The sequence below is a fragment of the Vigna unguiculata genome, chromosome 2, assembly GCF_004118075.2.
Source record: "Vigna unguiculata cultivar IT97K-499-35 chromosome 2, ASM411807v1, whole genome shotgun sequence".
In the NCBI taxonomy this organism is placed as follows: Eukaryota; Viridiplantae; Streptophyta; class Magnoliopsida; order Fabales; family Fabaceae; genus Vigna; species Vigna unguiculata.
In genome coordinates this window covers 15,690,586-15,716,069 of record NC_040280.1, presented here as the reverse complement: position 1 = coordinate 15,716,069, position 25,484 = coordinate 15,690,586, and the positions used below count along the sequence as shown (strand labels likewise).

At 41.4% G+C, this 25,484-nt stretch overlaps 2 protein-coding genes across 2 annotated transcripts; both read right to left on the bottom strand.

Moving 5' to 3' along the window:
• Nucleotides 1-728: 728 nt before the first annotated feature.
• Nucleotides 729-2,917, bottom strand: LOC114174516. Its single transcript, XM_028059352.1, has 4 exons — nt 2,849-2,917; nt 2,555-2,644; nt 2,071-2,441; nt 729-1,170 (listed from the first exon to the last, which is right to left on the bottom strand). Exons 1-4 carry the CDS (start codon nt 2,915-2,917, stop codon nt 729-731), a joined length of 972 nt encoding a protein of 323 aa, XP_027915153.1.
• A 3,469-nt stretch (nt 2,918-6,386) lies between these two features.
• LOC114174515 lies at nt 6,387-7,112 on the bottom strand. Its single transcript, XM_028059351.1, has one exon. It carries the CDS (start codon nt 7,110-7,112, stop codon nt 6,387-6,389), a length of 726 nt encoding a protein of 241 aa, XP_027915152.1.
• Between the last annotated feature and the right edge of the window lie 18,372 nt (nt 7,113-25,484).

The window sequence follows — 25,484 nt, the reverse complement described above, 5'->3', positions numbered from 1 at the left end:
CGGGCTGAGATCACATGACCCAAGATCCTGTTCATGTAGTCCATGAAAATTGTAGGAGCGTTCGTCACCCCAAATGGCATCACCACATATTCGTAGTGTCCATATCGTCACCTGAAAGTTGTCTTCTGCACATCCTCAGGCTTGACCAAGATCTGATGATATCCAGACCTCAAGTTAATCTTGGAGAACATTGTTGCTCCTCTCAACTGATCCAGCAAGTCATCAATTCTTGACAGTGGGTATTTGTTCTTGATAGTCAACTTGTTCAGTTGACGGTAATCAACACACAACCTTGAACTGCCATCCTTCTTCTTCACCAATAGTACAGGTGCTCCCTAGGGTGATGCACTTGGTTTGATGAACTTCTTCTCAAGTAGGTCCTCAATCTGCTTTTTCAACTCAGCTAATTTTGTCGGTGTCATCCTGTACGGTGCCATCGAGACTGGGCCAGCTCCACGGGTGAGAACAATAGTTGAATCCACATCCCTACTTGGCTGAAGTTCTGGAATTTCATTTGGGAAGACATCTGCATACTCATCCACCATTGGTATGCTTTATATCTGCTCAATTGTACTCTTTTTCTCTACTTGAGCCACTATCATGAAGCAAGTAGCTCCAGCTTCTATCTCCTTCATCGCCTGATTAGACGATATAAGCCCCAATCCTTCTGTATTTGGGAATACTACTCTATGTCGTCCGTAATCGATGACAATATGGTTGCTTGACAACTAGTCCATTCCAAGAATCACGTCCAGACCCTCCATTGGCAAGAAAATGCGATTCACCTTGAACCTGCGGCCTACCACCTCCATAAGGCATCCCACACAAACAGAAGTGGTGGATACCTCGCCAGACGCTAGTGTCACAACTATCAACTCGCACCCCAGCTCTCGAATCACAAGCCCGAGCCTCCTCACACATTCATTAGATACGAATGAATGGGTAGCTCCTGAGTCATACAACACCACAACCTCATGATTAAACAATAAACAAATAGTCTGCACCAGGTTACTTGACTGTGTCACCTCAATGGTTGTCAATAAGGGTGTCAAAACGGGCCAACCCCACCCTATTTTGACCCATTTTAAACGGGTCGGGTCAGGCTGGCCCGTAAGGGGAAAATAGGTTGTGTTGTTGAAAATTGGCCTGCGGGCTGGCGGGCTGGCCCGCCTATTTATTTTCACATGTGTCCAGATTTATATCTCGTTAATAGTCCATGATTCGGCCTTAATTATTTCTTCTTCCATCTTCATTGGGGAAAATTGAAACAACTACGAAACTGAAATTGGGGAAAATTTTAAGCAACACCAGCAATTACGATTCACAAAATGGGTCCAAAGAAGGGCAAGTCGCAACAACAACAACCACACATACACCATAACCTCCAATTATGGGAAACGAATTTTAGGGTTACGAAAATCATAAATTTAGGTCACAAATAAAAAAAAGGAACCAGAACTCAAATTACAAACAAACTTGTCTTCGCGGTGGTCGTGGCGGTCGGAATCATCGTGGATCGTAGTCCAATGGTGGCTCTACGTTCTCCGTTCACTACGCTCTGCCTTCGTGAATCGCAATCCGATGGAGACGTTGTGAATGGCCTGTAGTCTACATTCGTGTTTCCTTGTCAGTGACATGGGTGGAGGAGAAACGCGATTGGTCTCTTCTGATTTCCCAAAACGCGGGTGGAATGGAGTGGAGGAGAAGAGAAGAGAGTGTAATGTTAGGAATGACTGTCTGGCAGAGTAGAGAAAAGAGTTCGAAAAAATTAAACACAACACCATTGCCGCTGCACTACACGTGCTTTTTATGAATTATTAACTCATTCGACCCGCGGGTTGTCTCGGGTTGGCGGGCTGAATTTTTTGACCCAGCCCATGCTATTTTGGTCGGGCTGGCGGGCTGGCGGGCTGGCCCATCGGGCCCGACCCATTTTGACATCCCTAGTTGTCAAGACAAATACATGCCCTGGTGCTCTAGCCGCTCTCCAACTGGTTTCTTGGCTGGTGCACCTCTTACTAGTTTATTGTTAGGGCAATGACATGCAAAATGTTAAGTCTGTTCACATACATAACACTTGCCAGTTCTAGATCCTCCTCTAGAACTGCTAGAGGGTTTTGGGCAGTCCCTCTTGACATGTTATCCCCCGAATTGTAACATTGCAGTTTCCTGGCTGAAGATTGTGGTTTGCTATAGGGTTTCTTCTGTTGTCGAGTACCTACGAGGGTTTTCTGTGACCGCGCCACCCTGTTGGGCCCCATCTCCAGCTGCTCTACTGCCTTGGCCTGCTTCACCAAGACCGGGAACTCTCTGATCCTCAAAGGTATGAGGAATCTTTGAAGATCATGTTTCATCTCGCCCTCATACTTCTGGCATCTCCATTCCTCCATGACAGTGGACGAGTAGAATCTCGCCGAGTACTCAAACTTGTCTGTGTATGCCTGCACAATCACGTTCTCCTACTGGAATGTGAGGAACTTAGCTTCCTCTCATGTGTGGCATTGTCAGGGAAGTATTTCTCCAGGAACCTCATCCTGAAGGAAGTCCAGGTTACCTCCTCTACCCGGGTCTGCATCAGCTGCTGCATCCCTTGCCACCAATACTCAGCATCCGCCACCAGTAAGAATGTGACGAATGAGAGTTTCTGTGCATCAGTACATTCGATCACCTTGCATATCTTCTCACATTTCATGAGCTAAGCATCTACTTTGTCAGGAGTGGCCTTGCCCGTGAATTTATAGGGCTTATGTCTCTTGAAGTCCTCCATAGTTATCGGGCGAGCAAGTGCGACTATGGCCCTGGGTTACGCTGCAATGGGCTGCATCGCGTCCACCATATGATGAATCACCTGAGTAATGTCATCCGCCCCAGCAACATTCCTCCTCCTCCTGTTTGCCATAACATGTGCATGCCACATTTTTAGCTATTCAAATCTCATAGCTTAAGTCATAATTATACAAGCAAGGTTAACACAAAACACACAAACAGTTACGCAAACGTAACACAATAAGCTCACTCCCCATAGACCCCAAAAATCATTTTGAAAACCTTTGCTCTGATACCAAATGTAACATCCCGATCGGATACTACGGATTTAAATATTAAAATAAAGAAATCTAATTAAATTGCATTCAATGAAATATCATTTCCCCAAAAATGCGGGAAATTTTAAAACTTTCATTACCTCAACAATAATCCAAAATCCATGATAACAAATACTATTATAGTTATCCAAAAGTCTAGTAATATCAATGATTACAATTTATTTGAAAGCATAAAAACAATATAAAAACTCTGAGAAAATCCTTCTCTCAAGTCTAGCCCCGCTCTGGCTTTATGCCTTCCCAGACCAACTTGTAACTAGTAGTGGATCTTGATCAAAATTTTTGGGGGAGCCAAAATAATATGCTTAAAATTTATATATATTTAACATTATTGTCACCATTCAATGAAAATGAATAATACTTTAATATAGCTATAATTATAAACAAACTACATTATCTAACGTATTGTCCATTGTATGCGATGAGTAACCATGTTGTCATATTTTAATCGTCACTCATTTTTTGTCAATTTTAAAAAAATGAATTTATTCTTTTATTTTTCATTAATATACCTATTTAAAAAAACAAGTTTAAGACTAAATTTTTTTTATCATAATATAACCAATAATTGAGAGACATAATTACTAAAAAATTATGATAAACAAGTCAAAATTAAAAATTGTCTATATATATATATATATATATATATATATATATATACAAAAGGGTCATGAGATAAAAAGATAGTAGTAAATATTAAACGTATTTCACTACCAAGTGAGACCGGAGAAAATTTCTTTTTTTTCTTTTTTAAGAATGGAAGGAGAAGATATATAAAATGAGGGTAGTGATAATAAGTTTTTCCTTAACTTTTTTTTTTCTTCGTAACATAAAAAAGTGAAATTAGGTAAATGTGAGAGATAAATACAACATGTGAAAAACTAAAAAGACAATTAGAATAGAAAATAAAAATTATCATAATAATTTATTTTCTTTATTATATTTGATTTTTTATTTTATAATTTATTAACATTAAATGTTATACCCTATAATAGAAATAAAAAATACCTAATTTTATTTTTATTAACTTTTCAATATAATATTATCTAATTTAAAAAGATATATATTTAAAAAAAAATTTAACAAATTTTAAACATATATAATTTTAAAAAAAATTAAAAAATTAAAAGAATCAAAAAGTTTGGGGGGCCGTGGCCCCTCCCTACCTCAATTATGGTCTGCCACTGCTTGCAACATTATCTGCTCACGTATACCGCGTATACGATTATCGTCACACACAAGCAGATAGGGTGAGCTAACAGAATAAATATATATACAATACATTTATATATATAACACAATCACACCAAAGGATTTGATTTCATCCCACATGGCCACAACCATGTTAACTGTGTTCTACGTCTTCTAGTGAGTACCTCAAGATGTCTTGCTGCCACATCTATCGGCCACAACCGATAGATCACGTGCGGGAAACCATGCTACGGATCACAAACCATAATGCTAGGTGGAGTTCCCAATATGAACATAGCTCATAACGTCCCAATACTACCAAACTCGTCAACTAATTACTGAGATGGACAATCTATCTGGACCCATCCGTGCGGGCCACAACCAGCACACTTACATCGGCAACACTCACAACCCGAGCCACAACTCAAGAGTTCCTCGTGTTCATCCGCCATTCCGAGCCACAACTCGAGAGATGCCATTCCGAGCCACAACTCAAGGGATATGTTTCGAGGCACAACTCAAGGAACACCAGCAAGCCGACCTTTAAGTTATCCTAGAAGCTATGTAGACCACGCAAGTCACACAAGTAGAATATAATTATGTTGCACCAATATCACCTGACGCTGCTCACGAGGCGCCAAGCACTTTCCACTTCCAAACCGTCTTGAGGGTATGATAAGTCAAACATTTTCTCTCATTAAGTGCTTAAATTTTGGGGATTTAATATCATTTTTTGCTCTTAAGAATTAATTTTAGTTGCATAATATATTATTGGATATTCTTAAGTTTAATAATGCAACTGAAATTTAATTTAGGTCCTTAAGAGTGTGAATTGGGAATATTTCAAGTCATAAAATAAGTCCCAAAATCAGAATTTTGGAGAGAAATAATTCAGGTGCTAAATGCACCCCTAGTTTTCATTTTTACAGCCCCCCTTCTGCAATTGGGCTATCTATTTCTGAAGAGAATATTTTTGGAGTTAAATGCACCTCCAATTTTTATTTTCCACACCCTTTCTGAAATTGGGTCTTCTAACTCTGTTCTGCACCTTTTCTTTTTACTAATTTGCACCACTAATATCACTTAAACTCCACTCAACCAGATTACCCACGTGGCAATCCTCCACTTACTAAAATAACCTATTAAAACTTGCCACGACCTCAATCCTCCACTCACTAAAATAACCACTTAAAACATGCCACGTCACCGCACCACCGTTGACTTTCTCCTTCGCGCCTGCAACTCGTTGGGACAACTTCCTTTCCGTCGCACCGCCGTCGTGGTCATCTATCGCAGCCCAAACGACCTCTATTTCTTCTTCGTCGCGCCTCCCTTTTCCTTCATCATCATGTTGCCGAAATCCCCCATGGACGTATCACTTGAGATCTTAAAGTCTTCATACCCCGCCGCCACCGTGCCAACCACCGTAACCTTCGCGCAACCACTCATGGCAGTTAAACCCTAATGGAGAGAGAGAGAGACTATTCTGACATGTGGCAGCCTCTCATTGGACTATCAAAGAGTTAAGACTAGTCAACCAGTCAACTTTGGGCAAGGGCAGTCAATGTTGGTCAATCAAGTACTTTCAACCATTTGGGCTAACACTTCTCCACACAATCAAGTACTTTCAACTATTTGGGCTAACACTTCTCCACGTTATATAAATCAATAATCAATGCCTTAAAGGCTTCCACTACCCGCATTTATTAATTAATTAATTATTTAATTAATTAATTTTTACGGGTTTTACAAAGGGCATTAAGTGATGGGCATCCCAAAAGCATGTTATAGGAGGTATGGGCGTCTATGACCAATTAGCGTGTAAATATGGTTTTCATTTCCCACCCCCCACCGAAAGTCGTGTGTAAGTCAACGTAACCCATGGTTGGAACTCTTTCTCCAGTAAAGTCGTATATGGGTTCGTCGTATGGTGCTAAATCTTCTAGGGGTATCTGAAGTTTATGAAAAGTCATTCAATATAGGATGTCGACCGAGCTTCCTTGGTCGACCCAAACATTTCCAGCAAAGTCGTATGGGTTCGTCGTATGGTGCTAAATCTTCTAGGGGTATCTGAAGTTTTTGAAAAGTCATTCAATATAGGATGTCGACCGAGCTTCCTGGGTCGACCAAAACATTTTTTACCGCGAAACTTTCGAGCTCCACCATTATGACCATAGGATCCTCCTGATTCGGGTCTGTACCCTTGAAGTTCGAGTTTGTGAATGTTATGGGAGGCATCCTCCTTTGGGATCTGCCGATTATGGCATGGACTGATTGGACAGCTCTTAGATGCCTTTTCTTGAAGGAAGATGAGTGCCCTCCCCCCACAAACCCTCTAGAGATCGTATTAATTGTTCGCCTCAGTGGGGGTCTATCGTCTAGGCATTTGTCTTGTTGTTGTTGTTCCATCCTACGCTCTACGTTCTGGTTTCTTCCGGGCTCTCTTCTCGATTCCTTACACTCAGGTCTTCTTTCTTCTCTTCGCTCGAATCTTCTGTTATTAGTTATGTCGTAGCGGGGTCGGGACCCTCCTTCTCCCACATTTTTTACGTAATGTTTGAGGTGACTAGCACGTATCAGCTCCTCTATTTTGTTCCGCAAGGTTTCACATTCTTCGGTCATGTGTCCACTGTTGCGGTGGTAGTGGCAATACTTGCTCATGTCAGCGTTGGGCAGGTTCTGGAATTTCCTAGGCGGCGGGATGAGTTCCGCTTGTAGGACTTCATCTAGAATGCGGGATTTGGGTGCATTCAAAGGGGCATAGTTGGAGAACCTAGCTTGTTTCTGTTCTTCGGGGCGATTTTGGTCGCGCGTCATGGATTCTTTATTGGATCGTCTTATCTTTGTTTGGGGTGGGGTGGGCTGGATATTGTCTTGGTATTAGCACATATCTTCCACCCTGATGAACATAGCAACCATCTTTCTAAGTTCTTGCATCCCAAGGGGTGGGCGCATGGCTAGCTCGTATATGAAGGGCTTTGGCCTAGTGGCGATTATCATGTATGTTAATATAAGGTTTGGGGCTGCTTACTATGTACTAAGGGATTTCTTGGTACAGAGTAAGTGGCCTTTGTAAGATCCGTGAAATTTAATTAATTAAATAAATAAATAATTAATAAATGTGGGTAGTAGGAGCCTTATGGCATTTAATTCTGACATGTATGATGTGGAAAAGTACTAGCTCAAGTGGTTAAGAGTACTTGGTTGTGTTGAGAGGACTTAGGTTCGAGTCCTATGTATGTCATTTATGTGTTTTTATTTATACTATTTTAATAATGTGATCGATCATGATGAGTGATCACTTAATCTTAGGATTCTATGAATTAATAAGAAATACGAATTTGGCATAATGGTTGTGCATTGGCTTGATGATTGGATGGTTGTGTGTTCAAACCTTGATAGACATGAATTAAACCTTATATTTGCTAAATTTAGCTCTGGCATGAATGTGAAAGGGCAAAGGAAAACCTGAGCAGCCAAGGGGGCTGGAAAACTAGTATAAACCACAAATTCAATGACCATTAAGTGTGTATAAAAGTAATTTTCGTTTTGCACTATTTACCTCTCATTAAGGCAATATTTAGTGACCAAGCAAGAGAAAGAGGGTGGTTTTGGGGCTGTCATTGTGGCATAAGAAGAAGATCACGAATTCAGAGAGTGTGTGGTGAGAATTGACTATTATTGGGAGTGGACTTGAGTGGAGGAACTAGGCGGTCTAGTGAATCGAAGAAGAACCCTCAAAGTCTAAAATTTTTAAGCAAAGGAATCCAGGTTAGGGGAAACTGAACTCTTTTCTTTTATCTTTTGTGGGCTGATGCATGATTAGTGTATTTATTAAATGTATGAATATATCCAAAAATGTATGAATATCGTGTGTTTTGTTGTATATTGTTTTCCTATCCTGTTGGGTGTGTGAACTGATATGGGGCAGCTAGGGTTTACAGTTTTCTATGATTTTTAGCGTATTTCCTGGTTTTAAATCATGCCTTTTAGGTTTGCTTGCCATTATAGAGTCCTTGGTAATGATTGAGCTGTGTTTTGGTAATTATTATTGTTGTTTGCGTGCGTGAATAGGGAAAAGCCTTTGTTATTTTTGCCCAAGCGAGCAACCCTCGCCAAGGTGAAAGTCGCAAAGATTCGACCCTGGTTCGATTCAAGCATCTCGCTCACGACCAACTCTGGGGTTGAGCGACATGCCATCTCGCTCAGGCGAGAACGGCTCACTCAGGCGAGCATTCGAGGATATCAGTCGCGTTCTCTATATGAATCCTTGTCCAGGCGAAGGACTATTGTTTTAGGCGAATGATGACCTCGCTCAGGCGAGAAGGTCTCGCTTGGACGAGGGAGCTTAGCTTGAGCGAGACAGACATTCTTGCTTGGGCGAAGGCTGGTTATTTTATTGCGAAAACATAGGAATTATGTGAATATGCCTATGTTGTTGGTTCGTGAGAACGGAAAATTGTTCTGTGTGGATTCTTCGCCCGGTGATGCTTTGGCAATGCCAGGCGGATACGGTCGTGGTTGGAATTTTATGTTTCTGATGTTGGGCTTGAAGGACTAAGTCCATAGGCGATATGGGATGTGCTTGGTTTGAGTCACGAGCAGGGAGTCATGTTGGGTGAACTGCATGCAGAACGTGAAGGGTTTAGTTCACCGGAGGTATTCTTGTTTAGGATGAGTGAGCAAGGGAGTTCATTTCATGCTTAAACTTGAGAATGCTATGAGTGAGGGAGTTCATAGTAGGAAAGCCGGGTATACGTGTCCAATTTCGAGTGAGGAGTTTGGATGACGGGTGAGGGAGTCCGTGAAGCAGGACTACGAGCGGGATAAACTTGTAGGTTGGACCACGAACGAGGAGGGTCCTGGAAGCACAGGAAAGTCCCATGATCAAGAGTACATGCATAAACTCATAATGGTTATGAGTATGGGAAAATGGGTGTTTATTGTACAAAGATAAATAATTATGAGTGTTTGGGTGGGTTTATTTCATTATTATTTTTATCTATGTGCATAGCTCACCCTATCTGTTTGTGTGTGGCGATGATCGGGTAACTTGTTATCCGGGAGCAGATGTTGATACAAGTGAGTTAGGAGATGCTTAGTGGCGGAGAGTGGGAGCATATTACATGGGGATTTATAAAGACTGCTTTATTAAATTTTCATGTAATTTAATTATTGGTTTTTACTGCTTTTGACTTTTGAATTGCAAAGATCGATTATGACTATTTTGCCCTTATATCGCGATTCTTAAGTCTAAAGTTTAATTTTTTTTTTGCCTTTTTGGGAAATGATTTGATAATAAATGAGGTATTTATTTCAATAAATTGTTTATTTTTATTTATTTAAGTAATATCCTATCAGGATGTTATAGCCTTGGAGGTTGCTGATGGTTGCTTACTGTGTACTAAGGGATTCCTTAGTACAGAGTAAGCGGTCTTGGAGATTGCTAATGGTCGCTTAATGTATACTAAGGGATTTCTTAGTACAAAGTAGGTAGCCTTGGAAGTTATTGGTGGCCGCTTACTGTGTACTAAGGGATTCCTTAGTACAAAGTAGGTAGCCTTGGAAGTTACTGATGGTAGCTTATTGTATACTAAGGGATTCCTTAGTACAAAGTAGACGACCTTGGAAATTACGAGTGGTCGCTTACTGTGTACTGAGGGATTCTTTAGTACGGACGAAGCGGCCTTTGCAGTTACTAGAGGCTAGCGATGGCAACGGGGCGGGGAGGGGACGGGTTTCGCTATCCCATACCCATCCCCGTAGAAAGAATTCTTCCTCATCCCCATACCCAAACCCAACGGGTATCAAACTTTTGACCCATCCCCATCACCACTAGGTAACGGGTATAATCTCGTACCCATACTCGTACCTATGCTCTAACTACTTCAATATTAATTTTTATAAAAGACAAAAATTACGGTAAAGAAAACATAATATTATCTGTACTACACCTAGGCGACTTAGCCTGACTATAACCGTAAAATCCGCGTACATAACCCCCAAGGACGCAAATGATCACCATATATGCTGAGCGAATAAGAGTAACTAACCTAAGCCGCTAACTTAAAGAAATTAAGCGAGAACTTGACAGATTTAGAGATTACTAGCAAAGCCCCTAGGGCCCACAATAATTGAGCTAAGGGGCCTAAGCTAGGCCCAGGCCCACCTGCGGCCCAAATAGAGGCCCAACCCATGATGTGGCCAAACATAATTAATAATCTATAAATACGCATGGTGTAAGACCCGCTAAATTTAAATAATTAAATAATTAATTATTTAATTAATGCGAGTGAGAGAAGCCTTTAACGTATTAAATGCTAACCTTCATGACGTGGAAAAGTACTAGCTCAAGTGGTTGAGAGTACTTGGTTTGTGTGAGAGGACTTGGGTTCGAGTCCTATGTATGCCATTTGTGTAGGATTTAATTTTTATTTTTCTTTTCTAATATGTATGTGCGTGTAAGTAAGAAGATAGCAATTGGGTTATACCAGTTGGCATGAAATATGAATTGGCATGATGGTTTGGTATTAACGTAGTAATTGCATGGTTATAGGTTCTAGCCTTGGGGAAAACCTAAATTAAACTTTATATTTTTTTTGCTAATGCTAGATTTGGGTGGAATGGGAAGGGTTAAAGGAAACCCTAACTGATTTAGCAGCCAATGGAGGCTGAAAAACAACCATAAAGGGACCATGAATGGCCATTAACCATTAATTAAGTGGGAATCCCGTTTTTGTATTATTAACCTAAATTTAAGCACTGTTTAAAAGGTAAAAGTTGAGTATTAGGAAGGGTTTTTCCAAGGTTGAGACTATACCAGAAATAGAGCATGAAAGGAGAGTGATCGTGAGTGTGGAGTGAGGTTCTGGGTCTGAATTGGTAGAAGAGCAAGAAGGAGATTGGCAAACAAGAAGGAAGTAGCACATTTAGCAAATTGAGCAAGGAAATCCAGGTTAGGGGAGTTCCTATTCCGTGTTTTAATTGTTGCTATCTTATAATGATGTGTCCTAGATCATGTTTGAATTGTGAAAGCTTTGAATCCTGGTTCTGTTCGCGTTTTCTGGAATTTTCCAGAAACCGCATGAACTGCTGCCAGGCGGCACATGTGGTTGCACCCAGTTTCTGGGTTTTCGTATGATCTGCATGGCGGCCGAGAGTGACCCACCAGGCGCTGCTGTCACTGTTGTTATTTCTCTCTCGTTTTAATGTGTTGTCAGTGATGTTGTGATAGTGGGTGGTATTCTTATTGCACATATATGAATTGTATGACGAATTATGGTTTACAGTTCCTAAATTGATGGAAGTTGCATGAACTTGTGAATTGAATTGAGGGTATAGGGTTTATGCTGGTGTTGGGGATAATAATCATAGACTATTTCAATGATTGATGCATTGGTTTTATCGTATTGAGCATAAAATGGATGATGGATGAACTCTTTATGATGTACGCATCTAGAAACCCATTGGCATGAAGGTGAGTACAATAATTTGGAATATTAGGGTGTATTATAGTGCTAGAAAAACTTGGGCAGAACCCAGATATGCATGCACCGCCTGGCGGCACAGGAACTACCGACAGGCGGCTCGTCAGTTTAGGTTGCTATGTGATTTTGTATGAAATTGCATCCTTAGTTATTTAAATTCAGAATTATTATAGACTCAATTTAAATGGAGGATGTAGTTGTAAGTGGCATGATAGTGACTAAATAAGATTAATGAAAGTGAAAGCGGAAATGATGACATGGAGTAGTATATGTGTTAATTAGTTGTTTTATGAAATGAGTTGTCTTCCAAAAAGTATGATAATTTGGTAAAATGAAAAGCGTGAACTAGAATGTGGTTATTGTGAATAGATGGTATGCTAATAAATGAGAAGAATGTCAAGCGCAGTGGGTGGAGTGTAAATTCAGTTTGATGAACATGTCTGGATGAAGGAAAATTATGTTTATTAGGGGTAGCTACTATGTCACTTTGTTTGTATTATTGTAAGAAGTGTGTGTAACATTGGTATGTGAATTGCTATGAGATATCTTAGTATTCATCTGCTGAAGTATGTGACTTGTATTCTGGAGTGTGTTACAACATGTTTTAAAGTAGCGCTTGTAAAAGAATGTGGTGGGATGTGTCCATAATGAAAAAGGGATTGATGGGATACATATTTGTGTGGGATGTTAACTAATTATAGAATATGTCTAGGAAATCATGTTGAGTTAAAATTTCAAATGTTGTATGTTTTAGGTCTGTTAGGACCTGTTTTTAGGTGCCAAAAACAAGTAGCATTACGCTACTGGAATGGCGCCTGACGGCATGAGCGGGCCGCTAGGCGGTAGAACCTTCAATCAGTGGCAGTGGCCACTATTAATACAGCGCGCCTGGCGGTAAGTATGGTTTCGCCAGGCGGAATCGGTGCAGTAGGAGACCTGGAAGAAGATAGGCGTCTGGCGACACAGGGAGGAAGCGCCAAGCGGCGACAATGTCAGGGGTGCCTGGCGGCGAGAAGGTGTCCGCTAGGCGGTGGCGGTGTAGTGAGGATACTGCAGGCGCGTTGCGCCTGGCGGTGTGTGATGCCCGCCAAACGGTTTGGAGCTAAATTCTGCCTAGCAGCGTGTAATGCGCGCCAAGCGGTTTTGGTCCAGTGATGGCGCACGAGGAAAGTTTTCTACACCGCTTTAGGGGATGTTCATGGTGCGATGCTTTGGCTGGCGGCCCAGTTACGAGTGCATCTTGTATTGGGGTAACACGTGACCACTCCAGGTTGTAGCCTGGTGGTTTAGGAAGTCTAGTGGAGTGTGCGGGTTGTGGCTCGTACGACAAGGTTTCAGATGATTGCCCTCTTCGGTGGATTCTGATAGAGATTTGGTAGTCTGGAAATAACTACAACTTAGGTTTGTTTTGGGGAACTCCACTTAGTGTCATAGTGAGATGTTGTGGCAAAGTTATTTCCACGTGTGTACTATCAGGTGGTGGCCTGTAGTCGGAGGGGCGAGTAGACACTCGTACAGTAAAGATCGATCATTGATCTCACCTAAAGGGTATATAGATGATAGACGTCTAAAGGCAAGTGTTGGAAGTGAAGGAGTAAAAGAAAAGGGGAAAGTGTACTAACTCGGGTTTAAATTTGTTGATGTTGCATTTAATATTATATTGTTTGGTTTTATTTAAATGAGCTCACCCTATCTGTGTGTGTGTGGCGATGACCATGTAACTTGTTACATGGGAGCAGATGTTGATGCAGGTGAGCAGACAGATGCCTAGAGACGGAGTGGGGATATCTCAGGGTTTATCACTAGTCATTATGTTGAACTATGATTTTCTATGTAATAATTTTATAAACGATTTTAATTGTAACACGTACTGATGCGATTTATTTAAATTTTCCCAGTAATTAAAGGTACGCATTCGTTAATTCCCTGACCACGAGATTTGACTTTCTGAGAATCTTTAGCTGACTTGAACGTCAGAGTCTCTTCCGCAGGTAACCCCTCCCGGGTCCAAATCGGTCCAAACCGGGACACCAGCAGATAGCGCATACATACTGGAGAAAGCTTGCTAGGGAGATTGCGGATTGAGGTAAGGTGATACTCGTGTCTGACATCTCTTATTTATTCTCTGTATGAACAATTGGCACCCACCATGGGACACAAAGTGATACTTTACAGATCAACCCGCATTCTCTCGAAGATGGTCTCAACCCGCAGCAGAGCAGGAGTTAACAAACAAACTGAAGCAGGTCCTGTAGAACCTGCTAATACCACCCCGGACTTGGCCGCTATCCTGGAAGGTCAAGCCAAAATGCAACAAGGGTTGGCTGATATGAAAAAGTGCAGTGTTGATGAAATGCAAACACTTAGACAGGAGAACTCACGCCTAAGGAGAAAGATCGAGGCCGATACCACCCAAAAGGGAAAGGCCAAGGAAACATCTGACGCCGCAAAGTCCCCAGCTTTCCAGCCTACCGAAGAAGAAAGCGAGTACAATCCTACCTCGCACACCTTCACCACCACTCAACAGACTCCCATCATCTCAACCCATCATACACACTTCCATCCCACCCTCCCAGGAAACACTGCGGCACCTACCCCCACCGCCACCCACATCCCACCTCACAACTTCCCTCCCACCCTTCCTACTACCCATATCCCACCTCACAACTTCACATCAACCTTTCCCAACCTCATCCACCATAACATCCCCCTCACCCGGTACCACTCCCACAACCCCGGCGCCACCACTTTTTTACTAATTTCATCACCAACACCCCTCTCCCTGCCGAGTGGGAACCTTTCACACTGGATCGTTATACAAGCGATGCAGATTCAGACGAGCACCTCAAAGTCTTTATCACCAATGTCGCCCTCTACACTTCTCACGATGCCGTTTTCTGCAAGGCCTTACCTACCACCCTTAAAGGCCTCGCCCTCAAATGGTTTACCACTCTACCACCATACTTCATCGACTGCTTTGACACCCTCTCCAACATGTTCACTACTCACTTCGCTGGCAGCCGCCCACATCAAATCACAACCATCTCTCTTCTTGGCGTCAAACAAAAACAAGACGAGACGCTTTGGGCCTTCATCGACTGCTTTAGTAAGGCTGCCCTCCGCACACCACACCTTAACCAAGAAATGATACTTCAGCGTATGACACTCACTCTCAAACCTGGCCCCTTCGCCAACAATGTCTACCTACACCCACCCGCCTCCATGCATGAACTGAAGCTCCGTGCTGCTTAACATACATCATTTTAACATAATTACATAGAGTTATGATAAGATGAAAAATATATTGAAGATGCGAATGAGTTTCATGACAAACCAAATAATTAGAAGAGATAAAAAATAGAAAGTATATATATATATATATATATATATATATATATATATATATGGTTACTTAATTAATTGTGAATATTTTAATCATTTAAAAGAGGATGGATGGGTGTACTGTCTTAATGCTGAAAATACTGCGGATAGGTCCTGAGCGTGTTGGTGATGGCTTGGGGATTTGACAACCCTGTTGTCGACGTATACTTCGACACATTTGCCCATTAAATAGTTGAAGACTTTATCCATCAGTCGTTGGTACGTTGCCCCTGCGTTTTTGAGATCGAATGGCATGACCTTGTAGAAGTAGTTGGCGTCGTCTGTAATGAAGGCGGTTTTGTTCATGTCGAATGTGGTCATGGGAATTTGGTTATAACCGGAGTATGCATCAAGAAAACTGAGAATCATGTCACTAACTGCACCGTCGACAAGTCGGTCAATGTTGGGTAAGGGGTAGGCATCCCTAGGACAGGCTTTGTTAAGATCCATGTAATCAACGCACATCCGCCACTTGCCATTAGCTTTCTTGACCAGAACCACATTGGAGAGCCAAGTGGTGTAGTGGGCTTCTTCCATAAACCCTGTGTTGAGCAACTTGTCGGCCTCGGCCTTGGCCACTAATCACCGTTCTTCGCCAAGCTTGCATTTTTTCTGGGAGATATATCGGGCCTCCTTGTAAAGGGACAACTTGTGGGATGCAACGTAAGGGTCAACTCCGGGTAAGTCAGCAGCTGACCAAGCAAAGAGGTCTGTGTTGTTGATAACGGTTGGCGTAAGGATGTCGCGCTGTTCAGGTTGTAATCCAGTGCCGAGTTTAATGGCGCAACCATTAGGGAGCTCCAGGGGGATGGTTTCTTCGACCAACTCGAGGCGGGTATCCCGGCCCATTCTGGGGTCTAGATCAACGCCAGATAAGGCTATCTCAAAGTCGGGTGGCCGTTCAATATGATTGGTTTGAAGGATGGGAAGCTGTGGGCGTAGGCTGGCCATGTAGCATTTGAGTGCGAGCCGTTGGTCGCCATGAATGGTAAGGATGTCGCCGGATGAGGATGGGAATTTCATGGCCAGATGTGGTGTGGAGATGACAGCGCCAAGAGTGTTGAGTGAAGGTCGGTCGAGGTGGACATTATAAGATGTGGGCGCGTCGACGACAAGGAATCATATAGGAATTGTCTTGGTTTGAGCGCCATCGCGAAAAACGGTATGGAGGTCAATGTAGCTGCGGGTGGACACCTTTTCCCCGGAGAATCCATATATCGGCTCATCGTATGGGACCATGGCGGTGTTGGAGAGTTGGAGTTTCTGGTATGTTGCCCAATAAAGGATGTCGACGGAACTGCCTTGGTCAATGAGGACTTTCTTGATGGCATAATTTTCTATCTCATCGATGATGACCATAGGGTCATCTTGCTGGTAATCAACGCCATGAAAATTGTCGTCCGTGAAGGTTATGGGGGGCATGCGACGTCTGTGATGAGAATGGGTGATGTGGTTGATGGATTGGATATGGTGAAGGTGTCTCTTCCTGGCGGATGAGGTGGATCCGCCACTAGCAAAGCCACCGGAGATGGTGTTAAATAGTGTCGCGTAGGGGAGGGTCGGTAGGAGTGACATCAGTGGGAGCCGGTTGGGGGTCGTGGTTTACGGTTGGCTTGGGCGTTTGTCGTGGCGAGAGTCACCGGGAGGGCGTCAGTGGTTAGAACGAGGAGGGTGATTGGATTGGGGAGGGTGGTCATCTCTGTGGATAAAGCGGCGGAAATGGCCAGCACGAACCAATTCTTCAATTTTATCTTGGAGTGCTTTACATTCCTATGTGGTGTGGTTGTGGTTTCGGTGATAGCAGCAGTATTTAGTCATGTCGGCGTTGGGAGGAGTGGTCGTCTTGCGTGGTGGTGAGATGAGGTCACCCTGTAAGGCCTCGTCAAGGAGACAGGATATAGGGACATTTAGGGGGGCATATCCGGTGAAGCGGGGTTCTCGGGGTTCTCGGGGTCTCGGGTCAGGTCGGGAAGGTTGTGGAGAGGGGGTGGCTGTGGAGGGTGTGTAGTCATTGCAGAATTTTGTATGGAGAGTTTGCATGTCCTCCATGCGGACGTAGTCGGCGGCAAAGTTTCAACTCATGCATAGAGGCGGGTGGGTGAAGGTAGACGTTGTTGGCGAAGGGGTCGGGTTTGAGAGTGAGGGCCATGCACTGAAGTATCATTTCTTGGTTTAGGTGTGGTGTGCGAATGGCAGCCTTACTGAAACGGTACAATGAAAGCCCGAAGCGTCTCGTCTTGTTCATGTCTGACGCCGAGAAGTGAAATTTTTGTAGTTTGATGCGGGCGGCTGCCGACGAAGTGAGTGGTGAACATGTGGGAGAGGGTGTCGAAGCAGTCAATGGAGTATGGCGGAAGGGTGGTAAACCATTCGAGGGCAGGGCCTTTAAGGGTGGTAGGAAAGGCCTTGGAGAAAATAGCATCATGGGAAGTGTAGAGGGCGACGTGGGTGATGTAGACCTTGAGGTGTTCGTTTGGGTCGGTCTCATCGGTGTACCGTTCCAGTGTGAAAGGTTCCCACTGGGCAGGGAGGGGAGTGTTGGCGATGAAATCGGTAAAAGGATGACGACGCCTAGGTTGAGCAGATGGTAGCAGGTGATGGGGGATGGGATGGTGAACGAGGGTGGGAAAAGTGGAAGTGAAGTTGTGAGGGGGGATTTGGGTGGTAGGGAGGGTGTGAGGGTTGTTATATGGTGGGATATCACTAACACAAAAAAGCCTTTTAACGTCCGACATTTTCGACCTTTGACGTCTGCCCAAACACCGACGTCGTATCGGGTGACGTCAAAATAACGTCGGAAAAATAGCAGACGTCACTTGACGTCGGTCCTTTTGGGAGTCCGACGTTATCCAACGTCGGGGCCAGTAATTGCAGACGTCAATTTTCGCACCAGAAAGAGGGAAAAACCTGAGCAATTTAACGTCTGTCAGGGACTGTCAGACGTTAAATAACGTCGGCCCTGCAACAGTCAGACGTTAAATTACGTCGGCCCTGGTACAGTCCGACGTTAAATTACGTCTGTCAGGGCACACCAGACGTCAAACTGCTCCATTTTTTTTAAAAAATTTGACTGTTTTTACAATATCCACACGCCTGAAAATCAGAAAATTCCCATAACAATTTCATAAAACTTTCAGCACAATTTTAGAGTTACAGTTATATATAATAGAACTAAAGTTTCAACATATATTCTAAACTAATATAAATAACAACAAACTAAAAGTTTCAACATGAAATTCTTGTACAATAAAGTTTTTAAAACGAGTTCTAATTCATGGTATCAACTCCATCTCTCCAATAGATATGTCTGCTTTCATATATGCAATCAAGAACAACTTAAACCACAAAAAATGCATAATAAAAACAATGGGGAATACGTAGCAGACAAGCTTTGAAAGCCAAGATAATACGGTAGAAAATCAACTCACCACAAAATCCATGTATTCCACAATGTTGTTGGCATAATTTCTACTAATTGTCACTTTCAATATGTACCTGCATGATTTCAAAAAAGGATTTACTGCCTTCAGTTAAGTAACTATTATGTTAATCCCTTACAAACTTTAATTGTTTAGCTAATAACAATGTTGACTGAATTATGAAAAAGGTGAACAGATGGAATCATCCATGACAGCAAAACCATTAGCATATTCAGATGGTAACCTTTAACTAAAAATGGTTTAGAGGATGAGCCATTAGCTTTATAGCATTTGCCCATGACTTTTAAAATTCATATTAGAGAATCTAATTATTCTGAAACATTTATTGAAGAAAAGTAAGAAACAAAGTAGAGAAATTGAGAATTCAAGGTTAGCGTAGAAATTGAGAATTCAAGGTTAGCGTAGAAATTGAGAAATCGAATGGATATGTTTTCCTTTCATACAAATTGCCAGGAACATCAAGTTCGCGTACTGCGCATAAGTTATAGGGAGTTAAAAATTATGAACAAGTATCATAAAACCTCTAACCAATGTTACATCAAAGCATCGCCCACCATGAGAGAGCATGAAACTTAGGAGAGTACAAGGAGAACAAAACAGATTTTGTATTGGAACTTCTAAATATTAACATGATTTAGAAGAATACCATGTACTATAATTTATAAGTATGAGAAGCAATTATGAAATTAACTAACTATTCAAACACCTCTATAAACGAAAATAGAAGGAAAAGACAAAAAATGAAAAATCTCAATTGTTGCTTATAAACTTACCAAGAGAAGTAAAGTCATAGAAGTTGCCTCTATCAAAATACAATTCTGCAAGCAAGGAAATGAACTAATGGAGAATCATTCATTATACACACAATGCTAAAAAGTAATGCCACAGCTAAAATCATTGAACACAATTAATTCCATATACCAACAATATCCATTAATTCAAAACTTTGAGCACACTTCTTTTGATGGCATTTAGAGGGATTTATTCCATGACCATAGTATGTATTGAGATGAGAAAAAGATAGAACGATTCAAATCCAACTTCCTTTTTTCTAGATATCTTGAATGATATACACACACATTTAACCACAAGTTAAAATCATGATAAATAGAATAATAAAAAAATATATATATAGATATAATTGTTACAGTAACTCTTTATTTTTCTTTTGATGTTAGACAAACATATAACCAAAAATTAGACGCAAAAGAGTATTGCCATCACTATTGAATATAAACATAACAATCTGCACTTTTACCAAAAACGATAACTAAGGAAACACTAATTCTTGTACATAAATGCATATATCTAATAATAAATATAATCTTATTTACTAATTTTACAAATATTATTATAAAATTTTAAATAAAATATAAAAATAGTCTAAGACTAAAACTATAATGACATTTATAAATTATACAAGTAATTCTATACATACAATGAACAAATATATACATACAATGAAAAACTAACCTTCTCTAATTGAAAGACGAACTTTGATAGGAAGTCTAGGGTCTCCGCACACTGCTGGCCAAATGGGAACGAAGAGCAAGTGGGACGAATCTCAAAACGCTGCAAATGGGGATGAAAACGAAAAATAATCGGTTCAAAACGCGTAAAATCAACCCATAATTAAACCCCAACAAGTTTGATGGCGAAACCCTTTCGAAACTCACCTGGAGGGGGTCGGAAATGGCGTCGCCGGCGGGAACTCTCGCGGAAACGATGAACAGCGCGAGGGTTTCTGCGTTTCGCGCAGAGATAACCTAAAACTTAACGTCGGGGGTCTTATGTCCGACGTTAAGTGACGTCTGGCGCGCACTGGTCCGACGTCAAGTGACGTCTGTCTCGCACTGGTCCGACGTCCTTTTTTGAGTGACGTCGGGGTATTTTTCAACAGACGTTAAGTAACGTCTGACGTGGAGCGGGCAGACGTTAAAAATGTCTCATTATTTACAAAAATGCCACCGCGCATTTTTAACGTTGGGCTTTTTTTAGGCAGACGTTATTGGGGTGACGTTAAAGGCCTTTTTTGTATTAGTGTATGAGTAGTGTGTAGGGTGGTGGGCATGTTATAGGGCGAGATGTGGGTGGTGGGCAGGGTGGCGACGGGGGTAGGAGCTGCAGTACTCCCCGGGAGGGTGGAATGGAAGTGTGTATGATGGGTTGAGAGGATGGGAGTTTGTTGAGTGGTGGTGAAGGTGTGTGGGGTAGGATTGTACTCGCTTTCTTCTTCAGTTGGCTGGAAAGCTGGGGACCCTACGGCATCGGATGTTTCCTTGGCCTTTCCCTTTTGAGTGGGCTCGACCTCAATCTTTCGCCTTTGGAGTGAGTTCTCCTGTCGTAGTGCCTCCATCTCGTCAGCACTGCGCTTCTTCAAATCAGCCAGTTCCTGTTGCATCTTGGCTTGACCGTCTAGGATGGCGGCCAAGTCTGGGGTGATGTTAGCAGGTCCTGAGGGACCTCCTTCAACCTGTTTGTTAACTCCTGCTCTGCTACGGGTAGAAACCATCTTCGGAAGAATGCGGGTTGGTCCGTAAGGTATAATCTCGTGCCCCACGGTGGACGCTAATTGTTCCTGCAGAGAACAAATAAGATATGTCAGACACAAACGTTACCTTACTCTGGTCCGCAATCTCCTCAATAGGCTTCCTCCCGGCCGATACATGTCGCCTGTGGATATCTCGGTGTGAACTAGTTTGGACCCGAAGGGGGTTACCTGCAGAAGAGACTCCGATGCTCAAGTCAGCAAAATCTCTTAGAAAGTCAAATCTCGTAATTAGGAGAGTAATGAATGCGTACCTTTAATTGTTGGGGTCCATGCCTATTTATAGGCTTATTAATTATGTCCTACCACGTCATGGGCTGGGCTCCTGCTTGGGCCATAGGTGGGCCTGGGTCATGGTCCAGGCTCCTTAATTCGAATATCGTGGGCCTCAAGGGCAATACTGGTAGTGTCCAAAATATGCTAAGTTCGTGTTTAATTATCCTCAGTTAGCAGCTTAGGCTGGTTACTTCTTTGGCGGTCTGGGCCAGGTACTTATCATTTATTCATACATGGTGATTATTATTTGCGTCCTTGGTGGTTACATAGATGGGCTTTATGGATATAACTTGGCTAGGCCGGCTAGGTGTGGTACACCAGTCCCCCAACCTTTGCCAGTATAGCTGTGACGGTAAAGGATGAGAAGTGTTGGTATGTGTGGCTAGGCTGGCTAGGTGTGGTACAATGAGTATTATGGCAGGGATATGTACATCCCCATTCCCAATTGACAAAGTCGGGGATTTCCCATCCCATACCCAGTCAATTCCCCCGTCAAAACAGGAACGAGTTTAGACAATACTCACGGGACAGGTTTATTTGCCATCTCTACTGGATGCCGCTTAATGTGTACTTAGGGATTTTTCAGTACAGAGTAAGCGGTTTCAGAAGTTACTGAAGATTGCTTACTATGTATTGTGTGTATTTGCACTTAGTTCATGGTATATGGTTGGGACATAAGTGCTAAAGAAATGGGTTTCAACGGCAGATAGTGGAGAGCCTCAAAAACTTCTGTTCTGCGGCGGCTGATAGTGGGAATGTAATAGACACGAGGTTAAGCAAAAACGAACAACGAAAATTTTTCAATGGTGAAGGAAGACGAAGAAGGAAGGTACTACATTCCTAGAAAAGAACAATTTGGAGTTCAACAACATACAGAAAAAGAAAACAAAGGAGCAACAATGAACAATATTCACAAAAGAGAAAAACCACATCAATAAATGATTTAAAAAGTCAAATAATGTCCTATAAATAAAAATAAACAAACTTTTAAAAGTATTAACCAAATATCTCAACAAGAAATTTTTTTAATTAAATTATCAAAAAGTTTTAATTTACTTTGATAAAAAGTTTCAATTTTGTTTAATACATTAGTTAAAAAATTAACTAATTTTTTATTTAAATCCTAAGAGTGTTTTATTTATTTTGAATTTAAAATATATAATATTTTAAGTTAACATTGATGTAAAGTAAGAAAATAATTTAAATTATTCATATTAGACATGCAATAAATATATGATAAAATTAGATATCGACACTTTGATAGTTAGTTTGTGGCAAAAGAAAAGTGGAAGCTCTTGGTTCTGACACGTGTGTTTTATAGAGTTGATTATATCCAATTAATTTCTTTTTTCTACATATATATTAACATTGATACCCACACTTTTATAAATTGAAGTTTTTTGTAACAAAATTAAATTACAATTTCAGCGTCGAACTAAATAATTTTATCATCTTAGTAGTTTTTGTGAAACTAAATACTGAGGACGAGACTTTTATCATCTTAGTAGTTTTAGTCAATTTAAATATAATTATCTAAAAGAAAAGAAATATTAAGTTACATAAATCTATATAAACATTAAGCCATTGTTACGATTTTTTTCTTCTTCTTCGTCTTCTCTGAACAGATTTAATTGGATAATTGATTAGGAATTGCCAACCAACTTAGCTTTATGACCTTACAGAAGCCGTATACTTCCACAAATCAACCAACAATGCACATTAGACTAACCACTCACTATTGTTTTTTAATATTTGCTGCTATTAAACTAACTCACTCATCAAAGTTTCTATGCATCAGAATTGACGCCCATAACAATGGGTGTTATAGGATTACGACATATTTTAAAACAAATAAAAAATATTTATATCACTTTGAACTTTTTTATTTTACCAATAATAAAGAATACATTAATGAGAATATTTAGAGTGTTTCAGCCCTTTTACAAAAGCATATAAAAAGATGTTTAATCACAAAATGATACACAGATACGAATTCACAAACTCATCTTAAAATCTAATAAATTAAGCTAACTTACTCTTCCTCTCTTTGACACCTTTTAATATCCTGTATCGGTCTTATGATATTCAACTAAAAAGGTTTAGATTTCCTTTTCCATCATATAACATAGCAAACTTTCTAGGTTTTTTCTTTCTTTATTATTAAATCACTACATCATTTGAACTATAACATTTTAGTTATATTCACACTACTCCAAAGTTCATTTATCATATGTCCATGAAATATATTATTAAAAAAAATGTAAGAACCAAATCAAACTCATTCCCAAAAAAAAAGAAATACAAAACAGACTTGTTACCAGAAAGTTACACAACCTACAATATGTAAGACCCACTTTTTCTGCTCCTTATTTTTAAAGGGTTGCCCCAAATTAGTTGGACCTAGGGTTGACCCATAAGGAACCAAAACCCTAAACCAGCCTAACACTCTCACTCCCATCTCACTTTCAGAAAACATCAATTCTCAAACCCCCGTGTCCTCAACAGAAGCTCTGCTAGGGTTTGATTCTTAGCCTCCGTCAAGTTTGCTCAAGCTCTTTCAATTCCACGTAAGTTACTCCTTAGCTCATACTAGATCTCCCCTAGTCTTATTTTCGTGTTTACTCTGAGGCTCATCTCAATGAACTCGTTCTGCTCCATTTTGCTATGTTTCCAGCTCACTAAGTCGTTCTCGGAGCTGTGGTGCTCACTGTTTGCATATACGAGTCATTTGGCTAGCTCTTTCAAGGTAAGGGAAGCTAGAACTTATTTGTTTAATGTGAGTGTTGCTTGTCTTGCTATTGTTCCATGATTCTTAAGCTTGTGTGCCACTATGGATGCATGGGATGCCTGGTTATATTATTTGGATATGTATGTATGGCTATTGTAGGGAGAATAGTGGTGAGATCCGACGTTTTCGCCCAAGCAAACCTGTCTCGCCTAGGTGAGACTTGCAGAAATAGACCCAAACTCACACTCGAGCTCTCGCTCAGGCGGAGAGCTCTCGTTTTTCGTGAGATATTATCTCGCTCAGACGAGAGGACCTCGCCTAAGCGAGAACGTATGAAGGTTTGAAGCACGTCGCTGCAATTGTAGCCCAGGCGAGGAACCTCACCTTTGGGCGAAGGGTAGCCTCGCCCAGGCGAGGGGTGGCCTCGTTCAGGCAAGGAGGGCTCGCCTAAGCGAGAACTCGTGAGTCTTGCAGGGTTCTCTGTTGGCAGTCTCGCCTAAGCGAGAACCTGTAGCTTGAGCGAAAGATCACTTTCACCTGAGCGAGGGTCCTTAGCTTGAGCGATTACCCTATTTTAAGCATGAAGTATGTGAAAATGTATGAGATCTCTGATATAATGGGCTAGATTCATGAGTTTTGGTATGGTTTTGGCACGAGACATGTATGGGATGGTTGGCATTAAAGTGACATGGAATTGGTATGAGCGATACTTGTATATTGGTTGATGGAACATGTTGGTTTGGTTAGGAAGCAATTCCACGATAGTTTCGTGGTGGTGCCTCATTGGGTCAGGGCGTAATTCCATGAATCTCTAGGTGAGATCTCATGGTGGTGTCTTAGTTGGTCGGGACGTAATTCCATGACCCTTGTTAATGGGAGTTCATGGTGGTGCCCCATCTATATAATTTAGTAAGGATTCAAGGCAAGGTTGCATCCTGACACTCTAAAGAGTCAGTTAGTCTCACATAAAGCGTACTGACTCTAGTGGTGAGAATAGCAGGAGGTCTGAAACTCATTTAGGGCTAACCTTGTGTGTGGGGGATGAGACATTGTGACATAGCTTGGTAGAGCAGCTCGGTAGAGCAGGGAAGTCCACCACAAGTGCAAGCATCCGCTGAATCCGACTAATTATATGTATCCGGATGAGTCGTGTCTGAGTCTTAGTGTATTGTTTGCAAATCATAACATGATTGATTGGTATATGTATCTTGAACTATGAAATTGTATGTAATTGCATGATAAACTATTTTTAGGCTCTAGCTTACCCTTTTGTTGTTGTATGTTCTGTCTGGTGTGGTTTTCTCTTTTGCGATGATCATCAATTTATTG